This window comes from Amblyraja radiata, chromosome 19 (assembly GCF_010909765.2).
Source record: "Amblyraja radiata isolate CabotCenter1 chromosome 19, sAmbRad1.1.pri, whole genome shotgun sequence".
NCBI lineage: Eukaryota > Metazoa > Chordata > Chondrichthyes > Rajiformes > Rajidae > Amblyraja > Amblyraja radiata.
In genome coordinates, this window is record NC_045974.1 from 34,687,099 (window position 1) to 34,706,599 (window position 19,501).

Genomic DNA, 19,501 nt, shown 5'->3' on the forward strand with positions numbered 1-19,501 from the left:
CAGAAACCATGAAAATGTGAGCAAATATTTCCATTATTCACTTCTAGGAACGTGCAAAGATTTAGTGCCTGAAGTGCTTTCCAGCTAAGTGCCTTTACAAAGTGGCATGTGAGAATTCATTTTAAAACACAAGAAAACACAGAATCATCTCCTGTGCAGCTCTGTAGGGTCCTTCCTTTAGAAGTTGAATCTCTGGTTTATTTGCAATTTGCTAACGTCAATTATATGACATAATCATTGAGATGGAAATTGACTGCATACGTTTGCAGAAATTGTACTGATATACTCTGAAACAGCTGAAATGGATATTAGTTTGAAAGAGGAAAATAACATGTTTATTTGCGTTTCTAAAGCACTTTTCTCTCAATGATTTCCTCTTAAAGTTTAGTTTCTCATTTGTAGATAAGTTACAACCAATTTCTACATTTCAAGCTTCCACTGGCGACATTGAGAAAAATTGCTATTTAATCTGTCCTTGGTGAAATTGCTTGAAGATAAATGCCAGTTTAGTTGTCCCTGATTTTCAACAACTAGCATAGCAACATAACTGTAATCTAGCCATTCTAGTCAAGGTTCGGATTTTAAATCCCACTACAACAAGAGTGGAATTTAAATTTAGTTAAAAAAAAAAAGAATCTTGAAATAAAAGTTCCCTATTAGTAAGGATGGCCAGGAAAATACAATTTTTTGGGGGTAAAATTCCATGTTTTTCCAGGGAAATAAATTTTAGGGAAAGAAATTTACCATTCTTCCTTGTTCCAGCCTACACGTGATCGATGTTCCCCAGCTACCTGGCTAACTTAATTTCCCTGGAAAGTGGTTTCACAAGCCTATCACTTCAAAGAAATATACATTTGCGGTGGCCATATTCTGGACTTCAGGTCTTATGCATAGTGGCTGGAATATTGTCTGATCCCATCACCTTTGCTGTGTCAAGTTCTCACAGCCATTTCTTGATATTACTTGAAGTGAACTGAATTGGCTAGAGATTGGATTTTGTAATTGTTGAGATCTCAGGAGGAAGCTAAAATGGATGATCCATTCGATCCTTCTGAGTCAACATGCTTAAGATATTCAACAGACAAGTGACATAGTTAATTATCATACCTCAAGGGTGAATATCTACAAAATGAAGATTCTTATTACTGAGATCAGGTACTCTGCTATTCCCTTTGACTGATGTTAGAAGAGGCATTAAACAACCAGAGAAAATTTGAAGCAATGTTGGAAACTCTGAACTATAAAAGCCTATTGCACTTTATGTATATATATTTTACTTCGGAGTCACGTGAGTGACTACATGAGAAGAATCCCGCCAGGACGCATGCGTGTCATATCGCTTTCACGCTTGCGAAACGACAGGCGGGGTGGAGCGTTCCCCCGCAGCGGTAAGTTTGAAACCGCGACCTGCAGGTAAGTGACTTACTCTGCGTTAGTTTTTTGTTCCCCGCGCTGTTTTTACACAGGGGGGAAGCTGGACAAAATAGTGTCCACAAGTGCTGCGAGTGAAGCTGGCTGGGGAGGACCGCAAAGTTGCGGGAGCCAGCAGCAGCTGAAGGCACAAGCCCCGTAAGTGGGATCAGCTGTGCCGACTTTTGGTCCCGCGCCGGCCAGAACACCACGGCCGGGCGGGAGATTATTCAGAATGGGGCCGTCGACTTTGACAAGTCGAAACGGCAGGAGGCGGGGTGGAACGACGTTCCCCCGTAGCGACAGTTTAAACCTGGACCTGCAGGTGTGAAACTGCGGTCTTTATTCTTCCCATACTGTTTCACAGGTGGGGAAACATGGAGAGCTGTGCAAACCACGGCAGGCGGCACAGGAATCACCCGTAAGGGAACAGCTGTGTCCGACTTCGCTCCCGCACCGGACAGATTAAACACCATGGCTGGGCGGGAGACTATACAGAACGGAGCCGTTGGCTTTGACAAGTCAAAACGGCAGGAGGAGGGATGGAAGGACGTTTCCCCATAACGGCAAGTTTTAAGCCTGGACCTGCAGGTAAGTGATACTGCGGTCTTTATTGTTCCCATACTGTTCTACAGGTGGGGGAAACATGCACAAGGCAAAGAAGTCGACCAGAGCTGCGACAAAGCTGGCGGGGGAAGACCGCGGAGTTGCAGACGCCAGCAGCGGCCGGCGGCACAGGAATCACCCATAAGGGAACAGCTGTGCCCGACTTCGCTCCCGCACCGGCCAGATTAAACACTGCGTCTGGGCGGGAAGGCAAGAAGAAAACCAAAAGAGTCGGTGACTGATGAGTCCGACTTTGAGCAGCCGCGAGCGGCCGGCGACTGTGAGCGCTGGAGCCGGTTGGAGCGGCTTATGGAGCAAAAGCTCCAACATGACAGACTCCGGGAGATGGAGTCTAGTCACCATGGGGATATAAAAAACAGCAGCACCTTACGTAGGGCTGCAGAGTGCATCTCCCTCGTCAGAGGGGAGTACTGGGGGGTCAATTCTGGGCTGACCCTGAAGAGGGGTTTTGACGAACAAAACTACAAGTGTGCAGGGGGTGCAGGAAGGCAAAATCTACTGTTCATGGTGTCCAAATACATAAAGCCAGACCACGATGGACACCACTGCAAAAATACTTGGGACCAGGAAACTGCGTATCCCTGAATGTTCCAGTCGTGGAAATAGCACCTGGAAACATGTCAGAGCAGGACTTAGAAAAACCCTGGGGCTCATAAAGGCGACAACATTAAGGATCTCCTACAGCCAAAGACAGCACCCTTATGCACCCACCAGCAGAACAAGAGAAGCTGGTGAAAGCTCAAAGGCCGGTCATACAGGACAGCGGTCTTTTAGACCATAGCGCAGACCGGCCTTCGTGGAAGATGCACAAACCCCGAACCCAAAAACAAACCCAGACACCGGCGCCTCAACCTCCATGAAGACTACACAGAAGCAAACTTCCACTGATAACAATGGAGGTAGGTGGGTCTGGTCCCTTACAAATTATAGGAAGAGTGGATAATACATATATTGGTGGGAGATTACACTCTTTTGGATACATGGTGTATATCAACTACAGACACTTATATCCTAAGCAGTATCCAGGGATATACCATTGAATTGTGTAAAAGGGGTAATGGGTAAACCCAACACGATTGGCTGGAATTTGTGTCTTATATCTTTACCAAAAACAAAATAGATGGTGACAGTCGCATCATCATAGAATTGACCAAATTGAATACATTATACTATATATTCAGTACAAAATGGGAACTGGTAACTGCTAAAGAACTGATTTCCAAAGGCTACTCCATGGCTAGCATCGACTTAAAAGATGCTTACTATTCAGTGCCTACACGGACTGATCACAAACGTTATTTTTTTCAAATTCAACTGGATGGGACAGCTCTGGCAGTATAGAGCTCTACCAAATACATAATCATATGATCATACTAATTGTGGGCATAACTTTGGAGTTGGCCAAACTAGCTGTAACAGCCACCATACAATTGGGTGAAAACTGGGGTTATCATCCATCCAGTTAAATCTAAACTAACGCCTACCAACATAATGGATTATTTGGGGTTCACTATTGACAGCTCACATGTCGGTGACTTTACCAAAGGACAAGGCTACAGTCTTAACTGAGGCCTGCAACAACCCCACTGACATCAGTGAACCGTCTATCAGATTGGTAGCAAGGGTAATTGGCATATAGTGTCTGCCTTTCCAGCCACACAATTTGGACCTTTGTATTACCAAAAATCTACAAAGGGCAAAAATACAAACACTCAAAGTTAATACTGGTCATTTCCACCGACCAATAAGCCACCAATCAAAGCTTATGGAATTAAAATGATGGAGGGATAACATTCGGCATTGTTCCAACCCTATCGTTATCAGCAAACCCTTAGTGGTGCTACAAACTGATGCCAGTGCGCTTGGTTGGGGTACTACCAATTCCATCTCCATCTGTGGAGGTAGATGAAAGGCACAGGAGGCATCATTATCACAGGCACTGGGCATAAACTACCTGGAAATGTGGGGTGCGTTCTATGGCCTAAAGTCATACTGCTCTGGGATAAATCACCAGCATGTTAGACTACAGAGTGACAATCTGACTGATACAATTTGGTAATGGTGTATCCAGAGAAATATTTGAATGTCAGCTACTTACCTACCAGGTAACCCAAAATTCAGTGACAGACATCAGGTCACGCAAATTCAATAAAATAAGACTTAATCACCAGTTACCAAACTGTGTTTCTTGGGAACCAGACCCTGGGACAGCAGGGACAGATGCTTTTCACTGCATTGAGGGAGCAATTGTTTATCTATGCATTCCCTCCTTTTCTGCATCACCAGTCGGGTATTACGAAAAATACAACAAGACTCGGCGTCTGTTAATTGGTAGTGCCGATTGGCCTACTTAACCATGGTTCCCTGTGATACTCGACATGGGTTTTAACCATGTATCACCATCCTGAAACAACCAGATTATTGGTTCATCCCGTAACAGGGGAACCCATCCATGTCAAATACAACAGACCTATCAATTTGTAGAGTCTAAAGAAACCTCTACTGCAACTGGGACTGGCGGACCGAACATTGAACATTATCTCAGCGGGCCACAGACAGTCCACCAAAAAACTATATCTGGTATACATCAGGAAATGGGAGATATATTGTCACATAAAAACCCATCACCTACAGTTCGATGAACATAACGTCTGTTCTGGAATTCCTGGCAGGCCTCCATTATGATGAGGGGCTCAGTTACAGTGCCATTAACTGCGCCAGAAGTGCCCTTTCAACATATCTGTGGCGAGGATCAGAGCGTCATTCTGTTGGGACTCACCCCTGGTAACCAAACTTATGAGGGGAATTTTTAATATCAATCCCCCAAGAACCAGGTACTCTCTAAAATGGGATATGAGTATTGCCCTAACGTTGCTAAGGAATTGGTCTTCAGCAACAGCTCTGTCCCTGCAAAGACTGACGCACAAAACAGTCATGCTGATGGCTTTGGTCACGGCACTAAGGGTACAGTCATACATAAGTTAAGGCTGGACTATATGACTTCTTCAACAGGAATATAACGTTTCATATTACGAATTAGTCAAACAGAACAGACCGGGATCATCAGGCCTCAAAATAGAATTTAGGGATTACCCTACAGATATCGTCTCAGTATAATAAGACAATTATTGTTATATATGGAGAACACCAAAAACATCTAAGGCTATGAGATGGCACTACTAATCAGCCACAAACAACCCACAAAAAAGTGTTGGTTCAAACTATTTCTAGATGGCTGAAACAGGTTTTAACAACAGCTGGGGTGGATACTAACATATTCAAATCTTATTCCACCAGGGCTGCAGCTACATCGGCAGCTATGGAGTTGGATGTACCAATGGACCAAATCCTCGAGACAGCAGGATGGATAAGGGGAAAATGTTCCAACTATTCTACCACAAACCAGTGGTTAAACCTGGAACTTTGCAGAATCAATTTTAAGTTCTGTAATATAATTTCACCCCATAAATAGGGGCTATAATTGTTGTAAATAATTATCATGGATTTCAATGTTGGATTCATGTCTAAACATGTTAACACAATTCCTCCCACAGTCAATTAAGGCAGATGTGATGCATGGACTCGTTTCCACGGCATGAAATCACAGAGCTTTGAAATCTTCACGTAGTCACTCACGTGACTCCGAAGTAAAATAGTAAGATTAAAGGAGAACTTACCAGTTCGAAGTTTGATCATTATTTTATGAGGAGTACGTTGAGGGAATACGTGCCCTCCGCTCCCACCCTTGATCATATACTCAACTGGTATTTTCTTCTCTAATCTTACTATGTTCAGTCATTACAGTTATCTGTGATTTCACACCGCTGCTTTGAAGAATGACACGCATGCGTCCTGGCGTGGTTCTTCTTACGTATTCCCTCAACGTACTCCTCATAAAATAATGATCAAACTTCGAACTGGTAAGTTCTCGTTTAATCTTACTATTCTATGGTATATGGTCACACTGATCAGATCTGATCTGTATTTATGCCTACAATATTCTGTTGTGCTGCAGCAAGCAAAAATTTCATTGTCTTATCTGGGACACATGACAATAAACTCTCTTGACTTGACTTAACTTGAAATGATCACACCAGGCAGCATCTTTGGAGAGAGAAGCTGACATATTTTCATATTGATATATATCTCATTTGTAATAAGGAAGTTTTTAAACAGCTATAGATATAGGTAAGGTGGTTGTAAATGAGGAAAGAAAAGTGTAAAGATGTATGATAGTGAAAGACGAGAGATTATGTAACAACAATGAAAATTGATGTAAATAGACTTAATTGAAGTAATGTAGATTTAAAAGAAAATTGAGAATATACAATGACACATCCAAATTAAGCTAGCCCATACTATAAGTTGCCATCATTAGACATTGTGAATGATATATAATGCAAGTTTTTAATATGGGAAGTTAAACCAAGGTAGGACTTTCACAGTGAATTGCAGGGCCCTGAGAAGAGTTGTGGAATAAGAGGGCAAGTACATATTTCCCAGAAAATAGCATCACAGGTAAACATGGTGGTAAAGAAGGTATTGGCACACTGGTCTTCATAAATCAGGGCATTGAGTGCTGAGAGAATGCCGAGGAGATTTATCAGAACATTGCCAGAACTAGAAAGCTGGGTAATAGTGAGAGGATGGGCAGGCTAGGGTTTTATTTCTTGGAGCACAGGAAACTGGTGGATGACCTTATAGAGGTCTATAAAATCTCGAGGGACATAGATTGAGTGATGCAGCCAGGTTTGAGGAATCAAGAATTAGAGGGCATAAATTTAAGGGGAAAGATTTAAAAGTAATCTGAGGGACAACTTCTTCACACACAGAGGGAGGTGCATATATGGAAGTAGTTCAGACAAGCACAATAACAACATTTAAAATACATTTAGACAGGCACATGAAGAGGAAGGGTTTTGAAAGATATGGATCTAATGTGGACAAATGGAACAAGATAAAATGGTCATTTTTTGTCGGCATGAATAGGTTGGGCCAAAGAGACTGCTTCTGTGCTGTATATGACTTTATAGGATGTCCTAATATGATGTCCTCAGACAGCAAATTCCTTCTCTCTCCATTGTTAGAACCATTCTAGGAACCACTTATCATTAAAATGATTTCTTTCTTTGTTCCCAGCATAGGCAAGGCTAAATTTTGAAAAGGTAATATGAGGATGGTTTTACAAGAATATTCAGGAATTGTGTGACAACTATGTTCAATGCAATGACTTTCTGAAAGAACCTTGTTAAAACCAGGGCAAATTTTTGGCATTCATCATTTATCGTCCATGTATTAATGACTTAATCTATTGATTTCATTTGAGCAATTTCTTGGGATAATGAGCAGACATGTTGTGAAATGGGAGTCCTGCCAACCTTAATGACAAAGAATACCTGCTGTTCTGGTGTGTGTATGTATTTATAGAAAGAGGCATCTTTCCAAAATTGGGTAGAGAGGGGGATTATGGATTATTACCTCGAGGAAGGAGACTCCCCGCATTTAATTCTTTGCATTGAGTGAGAGACTGATTGCCAGATGATCACAATTAGCACATAATTAAAATAGTTATTTTTTACCATTAATTATTGGACCTACTGTGGTTTATTCAAAGGGTGATTAATTGGCAAATTCAGTGCCTTCGTTGGGATGTTATTTATGCAATGTTGATAATGGAATGGCACCAATTGGCTAGCCACAGGCAATGTTGTCCCCATCCCAACTCTGTAGTCTTGATCTTCGCAGGTGGTAGATTTAAGTGTGGACACCCTTACAGATTTGCAACTATTTTGCACACTATTGCTTGTTAAGGTTCCGATAGAATATTCCCCTGCACAAACTGGCCATATATAGAGCCTTTTCCTTCTCCTCCTCCTGCCTCCTTGCATTCTTCCCATTCCCACACATCGTGTCTTCCAAAGTGAATGACTTCTAATGCACCCAATCTGTGATCAACTGGCTTCACAGAAGTTTTGGAGTCAGCCAATACCCTTCAACCTATGCAAGACAACTCCGTCTGGAGCCAGAAAGTTGTTAGACACCAATAAACACTTGTACGTATAGTACCAGCAGTGGAAATCAATCAGCAGCCAACCTAAAAGCGATTGATGATTGTGTAAAAGGTGGTGGTGGGTGGAATTCCAGCTACTGAACGCACGTTGCAAAAGGCAAGGTTAAGAGATTGCTTTAACTGGCAGTGGCAACATCTATTGAGCACAACAGACTGACTGATGTTATGATTTCTTGATCTGCATACTTCACTAGGTGTTAGCTACTGACATTATAACTCCCTCCTCAGCAAGTGGTCTAGTGTGATGTATCAAAATGTACATACCTCAACTGACATCACTGAGACAGGATCAGCTTCCCAAGCATTCATAGATACTACAAGCTGCGGTACAAACCTAGGTGCACAAAGAAGTGGGCTGAAGGTCAATGGGGCAAATAATTGGTAAATAATTGATGCTTATAAACAAAAATAAAGTGAAAATCCCTTCAAAGGAAGGTTAACAAAGACACTACAGGACACCAAGTTAGCGGATAGGATTGAGAGAAAATTAAGGATAGTGGGTGGGTTATTGGAAGAAGAGTATTTCTGGAAACTGGGTAATACTCAGGAGCAACAACAAGAGAGGGGGCTGCATCTATGACACCACTAGAGGTCCATGGCAAGTATTTCCCTCACCACTATGTGTTATATTACTGCTGCTAAATGAGAAACAGAAAATGAACAAGAGAAGGGAAGGGAAATGAACTAAAACACTAATAACGGGGAAAAACTGGACACACAAGGAACTGCAGATGCTGGAATCTTGGGCAAACTAAAGTGCTGGAGGAACTCGGAGAACTTCAGTCTGAAGAAGAGTCCCAACCCGAAACGGCTTTGGTCCATGCCCTCCCCGGCTATTACCACAGTAATTAAGTAAATTACTAATAACTTAATATTAGTGATTAAAATTACTATTACCCTAATACTAATAATTAATAATATAATACTAAAAGTATTTACTGTGAAAGAGTAAAAGTGCATTTCCATTTTCTTTAAGGACTACTGTGTTGCCCAGTTGGTGGAAAAAGTATTAGCGTATTATGCTCTAATACTGTGCACTAGAGGTATACAGTAATGCACTACATTTCTGATACAATAATTGAATCTTCACATGAGGTCAGTTCCTTTGCTTTCTGCCAGTGTGCCCGTAGCATAAATTGTCACACAACCTGAAAGATTGGAGTGTGGTGGAGGCTTGGGCTCAAGATTTACTGTGAAAGAGCAGAGGTGCATGTGTTGTGGTGGAAAAAGCTGTGCAGTGTTTAAGATGAGATGGAAACCTTCATTCTCTATGAGAAAAGATGGTGCAAGATGTCAGCATTTTAGTTTGTACTGTTTGTACACAAAGGCTGGTGGGTGTATGGAACAAGCTGCCAGAGGAAGTAGTTGAGGTTGGGACTATCCCATCAATTAAGAAATGGTTAGACAGGTATAGGACAGGTTTGGAGGGATATGGGCCAAACGCAGGCAAGTGGGACTAGTGCAGCTGGGACTTTGTTGGCTGATGTGGGCGAGTTGGGCCGAAGAGCCTGTTTCCACACTGTACCCCTCTATGACTTTATGTTCCTCTCTGCAGTAATCATTGGAGATCTTCTAGTCTCTGGGTCAAGATTGTGGCGATCTCCCATTGCAAAGATTCAACACAAAATCTAGGTTGTCCCATCAGCACAGATTTTCAAGATTGAAGCAATGTCAAAGTTTCCCCTGAATGTGAAATTGAGATTCTGTCTACCTCCTTGGTGTGATGGAAAATTGTTTTAAACATCAAGAAAATCTTTCTTCAAAAGTGATTTTTTGAAAATACTGTAATGGAAATCTTAATAATACTATTCAGAACAGTGAAACTGCAAGATGATAAGCAATAACTTTAACAGAGGTGAACTGTTAACCAAACCAGCTGATAACCAAGAAATGATCCCAGCAAAACCTGAAACAACCCATGAATAACCCAGGGTGGAGACACCAACCATTGAGTTGTACGTATAAAAGACATGAAGGAATTATGAACACAAATAATTCCAAAATTGAATTTGTTTGTAGCACTTTACTGCAGTCAGTTGAAATCAACAAGTCACAATCTGAGGGAAGATGAAGTCTAAAGTTTCAGCAGATTTCAAGCCATTGTCTGGCTAACATGGGACTTCACAAGGCCTCTTCCTGCTTCTTCTTTACTCAACATATGATTGGCTAAACACAGACAAACTCATAATTCAATGGAAAGAAATGGAAGGCCATTTGAGCCATTGTATCTGTGTGAGGTGAAAAAGACCAATCCCGTTCTGGCATCATATCCCAACAGTTTATGTATTTTCCAAGTCTTTTTTTTAATGGGAAATGTTTCAAATCTTTTAATTTTGCTGGGACCCATGCAAGTGCCCATGGCTTTCATAAATGCTAAACTCCACTCTTACCATGGCTATCCCATCCAATATTTTGCTGTCTTCCTCCTTAATTGCTGAGTTGAAATCATTCTATTTTTTGTGAACCTAGCTGCTAATAAGAATCTTGCCAAGATCTCTGCCTCTTCAGAGATGTTATCCTCATTGTCCCTATTAGACTTTTCTTCCCTTTGTTATCTTCTTGCTCTTTATGTACTTAAAACACATGTTTGGCTTATTATTGATTTTACTTATGAATATTTCTTAATGCTTTCTCTTTGAGAATCATCTAGGCATGGTTTCATGTTCAAGTAAATTGTAGGAATTGAATTGCAGTACTCTGGATAAATTGCTTCAATTTGAACACAGAACCACCATTACTAATTGAATCTTTAAATATTTCTCCATGCATTTATATATGTACTAGACCAAGTGCAGACCCTTCGGGTCTGCTCCCCCAACGTACCTGTTCCCTACCCGTAGCCCCACGGGAGGCGTGATCCAACTCAAGCCGTTCCCAAACGTAAGATTCCAGCACTCCCCTGCCTCCCTCAGCAGTTGGCTTTAAAAAAAATTCCAATTGCACTTGCCCTGCGTGTTGCAATAACAATTCGCCCTCCCCCTCCTGTGAGGAGAAAAGTTCAGAGTGTTCCTGTGTCGCAACATTGTATCGAAGTGTTTTGGAAGCTGGCAGGAATGATTTTAACTGTAAAAATCTTGTGAAAGTCATTTTTAAAGCTTTAATCGCGAATAACGTGGAATATACAATGAAAGCTTCAGTGAAGCTGATCACTGCTAGCCGAGCTGTTGTGACGTCATCAGTTAAAGCTGGTCATTTTAAATTCAAAGTATTTTGATTTTTTTAAACTTTTAATCAGTATTGAGTCGAGAATAAGTCGAGAAATAATGCATAAAATGTTCAGTTAAGGTGATCTCTGCCTCGAGGGGAAAATGTCAATCAGAATATGTAAAAGTGTAATCGTTACCGCGTAGTGTTTTTGTGAAGATGTAAAGACAACCACATATACACACACATATACACACGTACAAGATCAGACTTTTAATAAGTACTAGACCCGTTGGGTCTGCTCCCCCAACGCACCTGTTCCCAATCCGTAGCCCCCACGGGAGGCGTGGTTTTCCAATTAAAGCCGTTCCCGAATGTAAGATTCCAGCACTACCCTGCCTCCCTGAGCAGTGGGCTTAAAAAAAATCCAATTGCACTTCCCCTGCGTGTTGCAATAGCAATTTACCCTCCCCCTCCTTTAAGGTGAAAAGTTCAGAGTGTTTCTGTGTCGTCACTGCTAACCGAGCCATTCTGTTGTCATCAGTTGAAACTGGTCATTTTCATTCAGTAATAAGTCGAGAAATAAAGCATAAATATTCATTGAAAGTGATTTCTGCCGAGAGGGGGAAAATGTGAATCAGAATATGTAAAAACCTTGTTAAAGTTGGCATTTTAAAAACCTTTATTGCGAATAACGTCAAATATAGGATTAAATCTTCAATGAAGCTGATCACTGCTAGCCGAGCCATTGTGACATCATCAATCTGGTTGTTTTAAATACAAAGTCTTTTGATGTTTTTAAACTTCTTACTTTTAATCAGTAATAAGTCAAGAAATAAAGGATAAAATGTTCAGATAAGGTGACCTCGGCCAAGAGGGGAAATGTCAATCACAATATGTAAAAATGTTATCGTTACCACATAGTGGTTTTGCAAAGATATAAAGGCAACCACATATACACACACATATTCATACACACGTACAAGATCAGACTTTTAACAAGTATATGATGACATGATATGATGATGATGTATGTTGTTTGGGTATTTTTCTTATAGACACTTCTGTATTTGAAGATTAATGTTAACCTGCAGGATTACAAGGGAGCAACTGCATTACATAGATCTCGAGATACAGAGACTATCCAGGTTAGTTTTGTTTAACATGGAAAGCATTTAAAGTTGACGTTTCTTCTTTGCAGATAATTTCACCTTGGTTAAAATGTATCACAAGTCTGCTTTTGTTCTTCTTCAATTTCTTTTATGCACTTTGTTATTCTGTTTTAGCTCCTGGGCGTGCAATGTCCAATGGCTGACCCATCTGTTTCTTCACTCCATTACAACACTCCCGTAAGGTCCAACAGCAGAGCCCAGCCTGGTTAGAAGTCCCAACATTATATAAAGCAATCTACCTAGACCAAAAATAGGCACTAAGTGCTGGAGTAACTCAGCGAGTCAGGCAGCTTCTCTGGAAAAAAAAGATAGGTGACGTTTCGGGTCGGGACTCTTCTTCAGACCTACATAGTTAGACTTAATGTTGGATTGAAGGCTAATTCATTTCCCATCCTCATGGTATAGCTACATTGCAAAGAGTGATAGGGTTGATAGGTTTAAATCAGTTTACATAGTAAATCAGAAAAAAATATGAAAAGTCACAATTTTTCAAAATAGTTCAATAGTGTAAGGGTATATTTATGAAGGCCAATGCCCCTGCCCTCCACACTGCTCAGCTATGACTAACAAGAAATCTTGGCATGGAAAGGAGTGAATTATTTAACTTTATTTAACTTTGGTGTCCATATTCATTTAGAAACATAGAAACATAGAAAATAGGTGCAGGAGTAGGCCATTCAGCCCTAAGGCCAGCACCGCCATTCAATATGATCATGGCTGATCATCCAGAATCAGTACCCCGTTCCTGCTTTCTCCCCATATCCCTTGATTCCATTAACCCTAAGAGCTATATCCAACTCTCTCGAATACATCCAGTGAATTGGCCTCCACTGCCTTTTGTGGCAGATAATTCCGCAGATTCACACCTCTCTGGGTGAAAAGGATTTTCCTCATCCTAGTCCTAAATGGCTTACCTTATTCTTAAACTATGACACCTGGCCTGGACTCCACCAACATTGGGAACATTTTTCCTGCATCTAGCCTGTCCATCCCTGAAGAATTATATATGTTTTTATAAGGTACAGTATCCTCTCATCCTTCTAAATTCTAGTGAATACAAGCCTTTCATCGTATGCCAGTCCCGCTATCCCGGGAATTAACCTGATGAACCTATGCTGCACTCCCTCAATAGCAAGAATGTCCTTGCTCAAACTAGAAAACCAAAACGTCACACAATACTCCAGCTGTGGTCTCACCAGGGCCCTGTACAATTGCAGTTGGACCTCCTTGCTCCTATACTCAAATACTCTCGCCATTTGCTTTCTTCACTGCCTGCTGTACCAGCATGCTTACTTTCAGTGACTAATGTACAAGGACACCCAGGTCTCGTTGCACCTACCATTTTCTTAATTTGACACCATTCAGATAATAATCTGCCTTCTTGTTCTTGCCTCACATAACCTCACATTTATCCACATTTGTGTGCTTTTAATTAACTTTTAATATTTTTAACATTTAGTTTATTTACATTTCTTTTAGAACATCTTAAATACCGCAGAATATCACAGACATTGGGCGCATAAAGCCTGGCAGGATATTATGGTCCAGCTCTAGATTTGCTTTCCGCTACTGGTTTCATGCTCTGGTGACAGGCGACCTCGGACTTTGCCACCTCATGTCTACTTGACGCTGAAGCCTCATGATATCTCGCTGCCTGACTAAGCCACCCTCCCATCCTTCACCAACCCCCACAGCCATGTAGACAGCAAAATTGGTCATCCATATGCCTCGGATTAATGCAGGGGAGCTCATGAGCCCTGGTATAGAGCTAGGCTCAGCATGATCCTGCTCAGTCGGCAAGGGAACTATTATTTCAATACGCTCTTTTCAGTTATTGGTTTAACATGATTAGAAGCTGACTATATTTCCCTAATATTGAAATTTCAGATGCTGATAGAACATGGTGCTGATGTTAACTGGTCAGACGGAGATGGTAATACGCCATTACATATGATGTGCTATGGAGAAATGAAGAAGCCAGCGAGATTGGACTGTTTGAAACTTATGGTGAGAATGTTGTGTGTTTCAAAGCCCAAATCATTAACGAACTAATCCTCACCATGGACGGAACTGTGTGAAGTGACAAAATGCATAAATGCAAAATTAGGCAAACAGTTAAGAAAATATTAATGGGGAATCGGGATGGGACAAAGTTAACTTTTATTTAGACTGGAATAGGCACTCTGCTGAAAAGAAATAGAGTAGTCAATCCTGACTACTGATGCTTGTCTGTGCAGAGTTTGTATGTTCTCCCTGTGACCACATTGGTTTTCTCAGGGTGCTCCGATTTCCTCCCACATTCCAAAGACATGCAGGTTTGTTGGTTAATTGTTATGTAGATCGTCCCCAGTCTGTAGGATACAAGTAGTGTAGAGAGATCGCTGGTCGGCGCGGATTTAGTGGGCCAAGGGGTCTGTTTCCATAAGTTATCTCCAAACTAAACTAAACTAAATCAGAGGGTTGTCCCAGCAAAGCAGGAATTTGAGGAGCTGCCTCGTTTATATTAGTTATGTACTGTATACTTCCAGAGGTAGTTTGATTCAGTCTCCCATTAAAGGTCATTAAAAGACTAGAGTTGAAACTCATGGAATTAAAAACAATTTATTGACATGTCTGGGATATTGCCTGTGCAGTGGGAGAAAAAGATGGATAATGAACTGGTATTTACATTGATTGGTGGGGGGGTGGTGGGGAGCTGCAAAGTCTCACTGCTGAGACTATGGATTGTGCTCATTAGTTCCTGAGATGAACAGACAGAAAGCTACACTTTCAGACTAGGCAGTGCAATTAAGATAGGCAACTTTATAAGCGGGGAAGATGGAAACACTAAATTACAAAGAGAAACTAATAGACAGAAAAAAAACATGTACATAAAAACTGCAAAGAAATTTCAGTGACAGTATGATGTCAGGTCATCTGCTGAAAAGGATAAAACAGAATACATTCTGAATGGAGAAAATCTGGAATTCTATGTAGACTCAAGGGGACAGTGAAGTCTCTGCACATGGACATGTGCATAAGTTAATATGAAAGTCTCAAGGAATTCTATATTTATATTTTGCAGAGTGGAGAACTAAGGTATAGAAGCTATAACAATATAAAGCCCTGATTAGACCACACCTCATGTGAGCAGTTCTCAGGTACCACAAACTAGGAAGGGCATGTTAAAGTGAATGCATTGAGAGAGATACCATACCTGAGGGTTAATGAGAGTCCTTGCACCTTTCTTATATTAAAAATTATGATGAGAGGTTTTATAAACTCGGGGTATATTCCCTGGAATTTAGAAGCTTTCAATGTATTATAAGGGACTGGTTGGTGAGACAAATACTATGTTAGTTCTCCTTGGTGGAAACAGATACAAAGTTCTCATTTAGTCACCTACATCTCCTGACTCCAAGTGTAAATTCCCTCCTTTACCCTTGAGTACCCTTTACCCGGCGCGGCTCACGTCGCAGCGGCCTCTGCAGTCCGTCTGTATTTTTATTATTTTTTGTCTCGTTTGAATGTAGTTTTTATTATTCTTTTTGTGTTTGTGTGTGGGTATGTGTGTGGGGGGCGGGGGGTGGGGGAAACTTTTAAAAATCTATCCCCTGCACGGAGAACCCGACCTTTTCTCTGTCGGGTCTCCGTTGGCGTTGGGGCCTAGCACCGTGGAGCGGCCTCCAGCAGGAATGACCTAGGGCTCCAGTCGTGGAGCCTGAGGACCTACTCACCATCGCGGAGCTGGCCGAGTTCGGAGTGGGAGGAGCGGTGGTGGCGCGCTGCTGCGACCTGACCCCGGAGATTCGGAGGCTTACCGCAGGTCTGGCAGACAGGAACACCGGGAGCCCGTGGGTCCCTGCTGGGAGACCGCTTTTCGGGGCTTCCGCAACGGCGACTTCACCCGCCCGAGTTGCGGGGTTGGAGAGTACCTGGAGCGGGGCCTTACATCACCGCCCCGCGCGGCTTGGAACGGCTGCGGGACTTTGCTAGCGCCCGCCGGGGGCTCCAACACCAAGACCCGGAGCGTGTCCTTGCATCACCCGGCGCGGCGTAAATGACCGCGGGACAATTACCATCGCCCGCCGGGGGCTTTGACTTTGACTCTGACATCGGGAGGGGAATGGGAAGTGCAGGGGAGAGATAAGTCTTTGCCTTCCATCACAGCGAGGAGGAGATGCGCTGTGATGGATGTTTGTGTAAATTGTGTTGTGTCTTGGTTCTTTTTTGTGTGTATGACTACAGAAACAACATTTTGTTTGAACCCCAATGGGGTTCAAATGACAAATAAATTGTATTGTATTGTATTGTATTGAGTGGTCCTATCTTATTCCTGGTTACCCTTTTGTTTTTAATGTACTTACAAAAAGCATTAGGATTTTCTTAAATCCAACTTGTCATACCCTTTTCACATCCCCTTTTGGCCCTTCTGATCACCTGCATGAGTTCATACCTTCTTTCATTATATTCCTCACAGGCCCTCTCTGATTTCATCCTCTTAAACCTGCACGAGCTTCCTTTTACTTGTTGAGCAAATTAACAACCTCTTTGACCATCCAAGGTTCACTTACTTATCCATCCTCCTCACTGGAACATGCCGGTCCTGAGCCTTCACCAACTGGTCTTTAAATAACTCCCACATGTCAGATGTGGACTTTCCCAATAACAACTGCCCCCAGTGTACCTTCCTGAGCTCTTGAATAATAACATTGTAATTTCTCCAATTTAGTAACTTCCGGCAAGGTCCAGTCTTCTCCCTTTCCAAAACAAGCTTAAAACTTACGGAATTCTAATAACTCTCCCCAATAGCTGTTCCATTGTAACACCAGTCACCTGGCCAGGCTCATTATTACCGAACACAAGATCCAGTATGTTCCTTTCTCGGGTTGGACTATCCATGTACTGTTTCAATGTTGCAGAAGTTAAAGTCGCCCACTAAGACAACCCTGTTGCTTTGGCATCTTCCAGTAATCTGTCCACATATCTATTCCTCTTACCCCCGCTTGCTATGGGGTGGCCTATAGTATAATCTCATTAGAGTCCTTGCACCTTTCTTATTTCTTTAAGATCTACCCATATCACATGGGTTATTGGAATCTTGCAAAAGTAACTGATATTGAGTTAATTGAAAATCTAAAACAGAAATTCATGCAGTGCAGAAATTCATCAATTAAAAATCAATTTTTAATCAAAAATGGATAGGAGCATTAGATAAATGAGTATATGTTAGACCATGGATGTCAAAAGCTCATTAAAGAGTGAAATAGGCTCAAAGGGCTAAATAGCTGCCTTCTCCTATGTTGCCAAGTAAACATTTAGCACCCGATCACAATAAAAATGTTCTAATTAAAAAATATTGCACAAATGTCACCATCAGTCAATTTTATATGAATAAGTTGTCTTTATGATGCAAGCTTTTCATGTGGCATTGGTTTTATTTTTACGTGAACCATAGACAATAGGTGCTGATTGCTGGTCGGCGCGGACACTGTGGGCCAAAGGACTTACAGTTCCCAGGTCGCCTGCACGCCCAGGTCGGCTCGCCAGGCCCCGGGACTGGCTGTAACACCCAGGTCGGCTCGCCAGGCCCCGGGACTGGCTGTAACACCCAGGTCGGCTGGCAGGTCTGGCTGTTGCGCTCAGGTCGCCTGCGTGCCCCGGGAATGGCTGGAGTTCCCAGGTCGTGAAAACGAATTGAAAAAAAAAAACACCTGCGGGCCGGATGATTTTGGGCTATGGGCCGAATTCGGCCAGTAGGTTGCCAACCCCTGTCCTAGATGTTAGGCCTCATTGTATTCCCCCGCCCCCCCCCCCCCATGTTTTAAAAGCAGTTTCCGCCCATGCTTGAAAGTATCCAGAGAACCAGCCTCCACCACTCTCAGAGAATTCCACAGACTCACAACTCTCTGTGTGAAAAAGTTTTTCCTAATCTCCGTTCTAAATGTCTTACCCTTTATTCTTAAACTGTGGCCCCTGGTTCTGGACTCCCCCAACATCGGGAACATGTTTCCTGCCTCTAGCATGTCCAAACCCTTAACGTTTCAATAAGATCCCCTCTCATACTTCTAAATTCCAGAGCATACAAGCCCAGCCGCTCCATTCTATCAACATATGACAGTCCCGCCATCCCAAGAATTAACCAGGTGAACCTACGGTGCACTCCCTCAATAGCAAGAATGTCCTTCCTCAAATTGGGTGACCAAAACTGCACACAATACTCCAGGTGTGGTCTCACCAGGGCCCTGTATAACACCTTCACTCTGCAGAGTAAAATAAGTTAAATGGGATTTGCATTTGGTACAGTCCATAATGTACGATTTTATTATAACGACAATAATTCGGAATATGTGGTTAGAAGTATTGCAGTGATGGATGTTGAAAATCATGTTATCTTTCTCTAACAATCCACACTAATGTTTACAGATACATATTTTAAAGCTGATACATTGTGATTAACACAATTAAGATGTTAGCAAGAGAGGCCAACTGCAGAATAGTTAAATTGTCTATCAAATATATTTTGTAATTGCCTCTGCAACTGATCAAATTCCAGCTTTATAGCTATTGCTATAGTTATTGTATTATACTAAAATAACTTGAGTCAAGATTCTTTAGCAACTATTACTAACTAATTACAATGAATTATTCCATGTACTTAGCTGTCTCATAAGGCAACAATAGAAATATTGAACAAAAAGGATCTGCTGCCAATCCATTGTGCTGCGATACAAGGTAGAATAGATGTTATTGAGCTTCTTCTGCAGTTTGATGTTGAAGAACAAACGAGAGCAAAATTAATGACGGCAAAAGCTCCAAGTGTCCTCTATCTGTCCGTTGCCAGCGATCACATTGAATGTGCTGAGTGGTAAGATTGAACAATATTTCCTTATGATTGCATTGAAACTTTTGAAATCTGGATGCTTCTTTATTAAATTGATCATTCCCAGTTATTTCGGTACTATTGAAAATACTGATCTCCATTGAAACACAGTCTCCATGTTTCGTGGTGTAAGTTGTACATTTGTCCAATCCATTGAGTAACAATGGTTTGTTGAGTTAATAACACAATACCACTTATACCATTGACAAGATCATT

The 19,501-nt window shown here is 41.8% G+C and overlaps 1 protein-coding gene across 1 annotated transcript in view; it reads left to right on the forward strand.

Moving 5' to 3' along the window:
- The window catches only part of LOC116984113, a 98,382-nt gene that overhangs the window by 63,160 nt on the left and 15,721 nt on the right, over positions 1–19,501 (forward strand). The window contains exons 20-22 of the mRNA XM_033038205.1: positions 12,310–12,399; positions 14,311–14,430; positions 19,065–19,270. Coding sequence (XP_032894096.1) covers positions 12,310–12,399; positions 14,311–14,430; positions 19,065–19,270 — 416 coding nt within the window. The remainder of the gene's footprint in view (positions 1–12,309; positions 12,400–14,310; positions 14,431–19,064; positions 19,271–19,501) is intronic.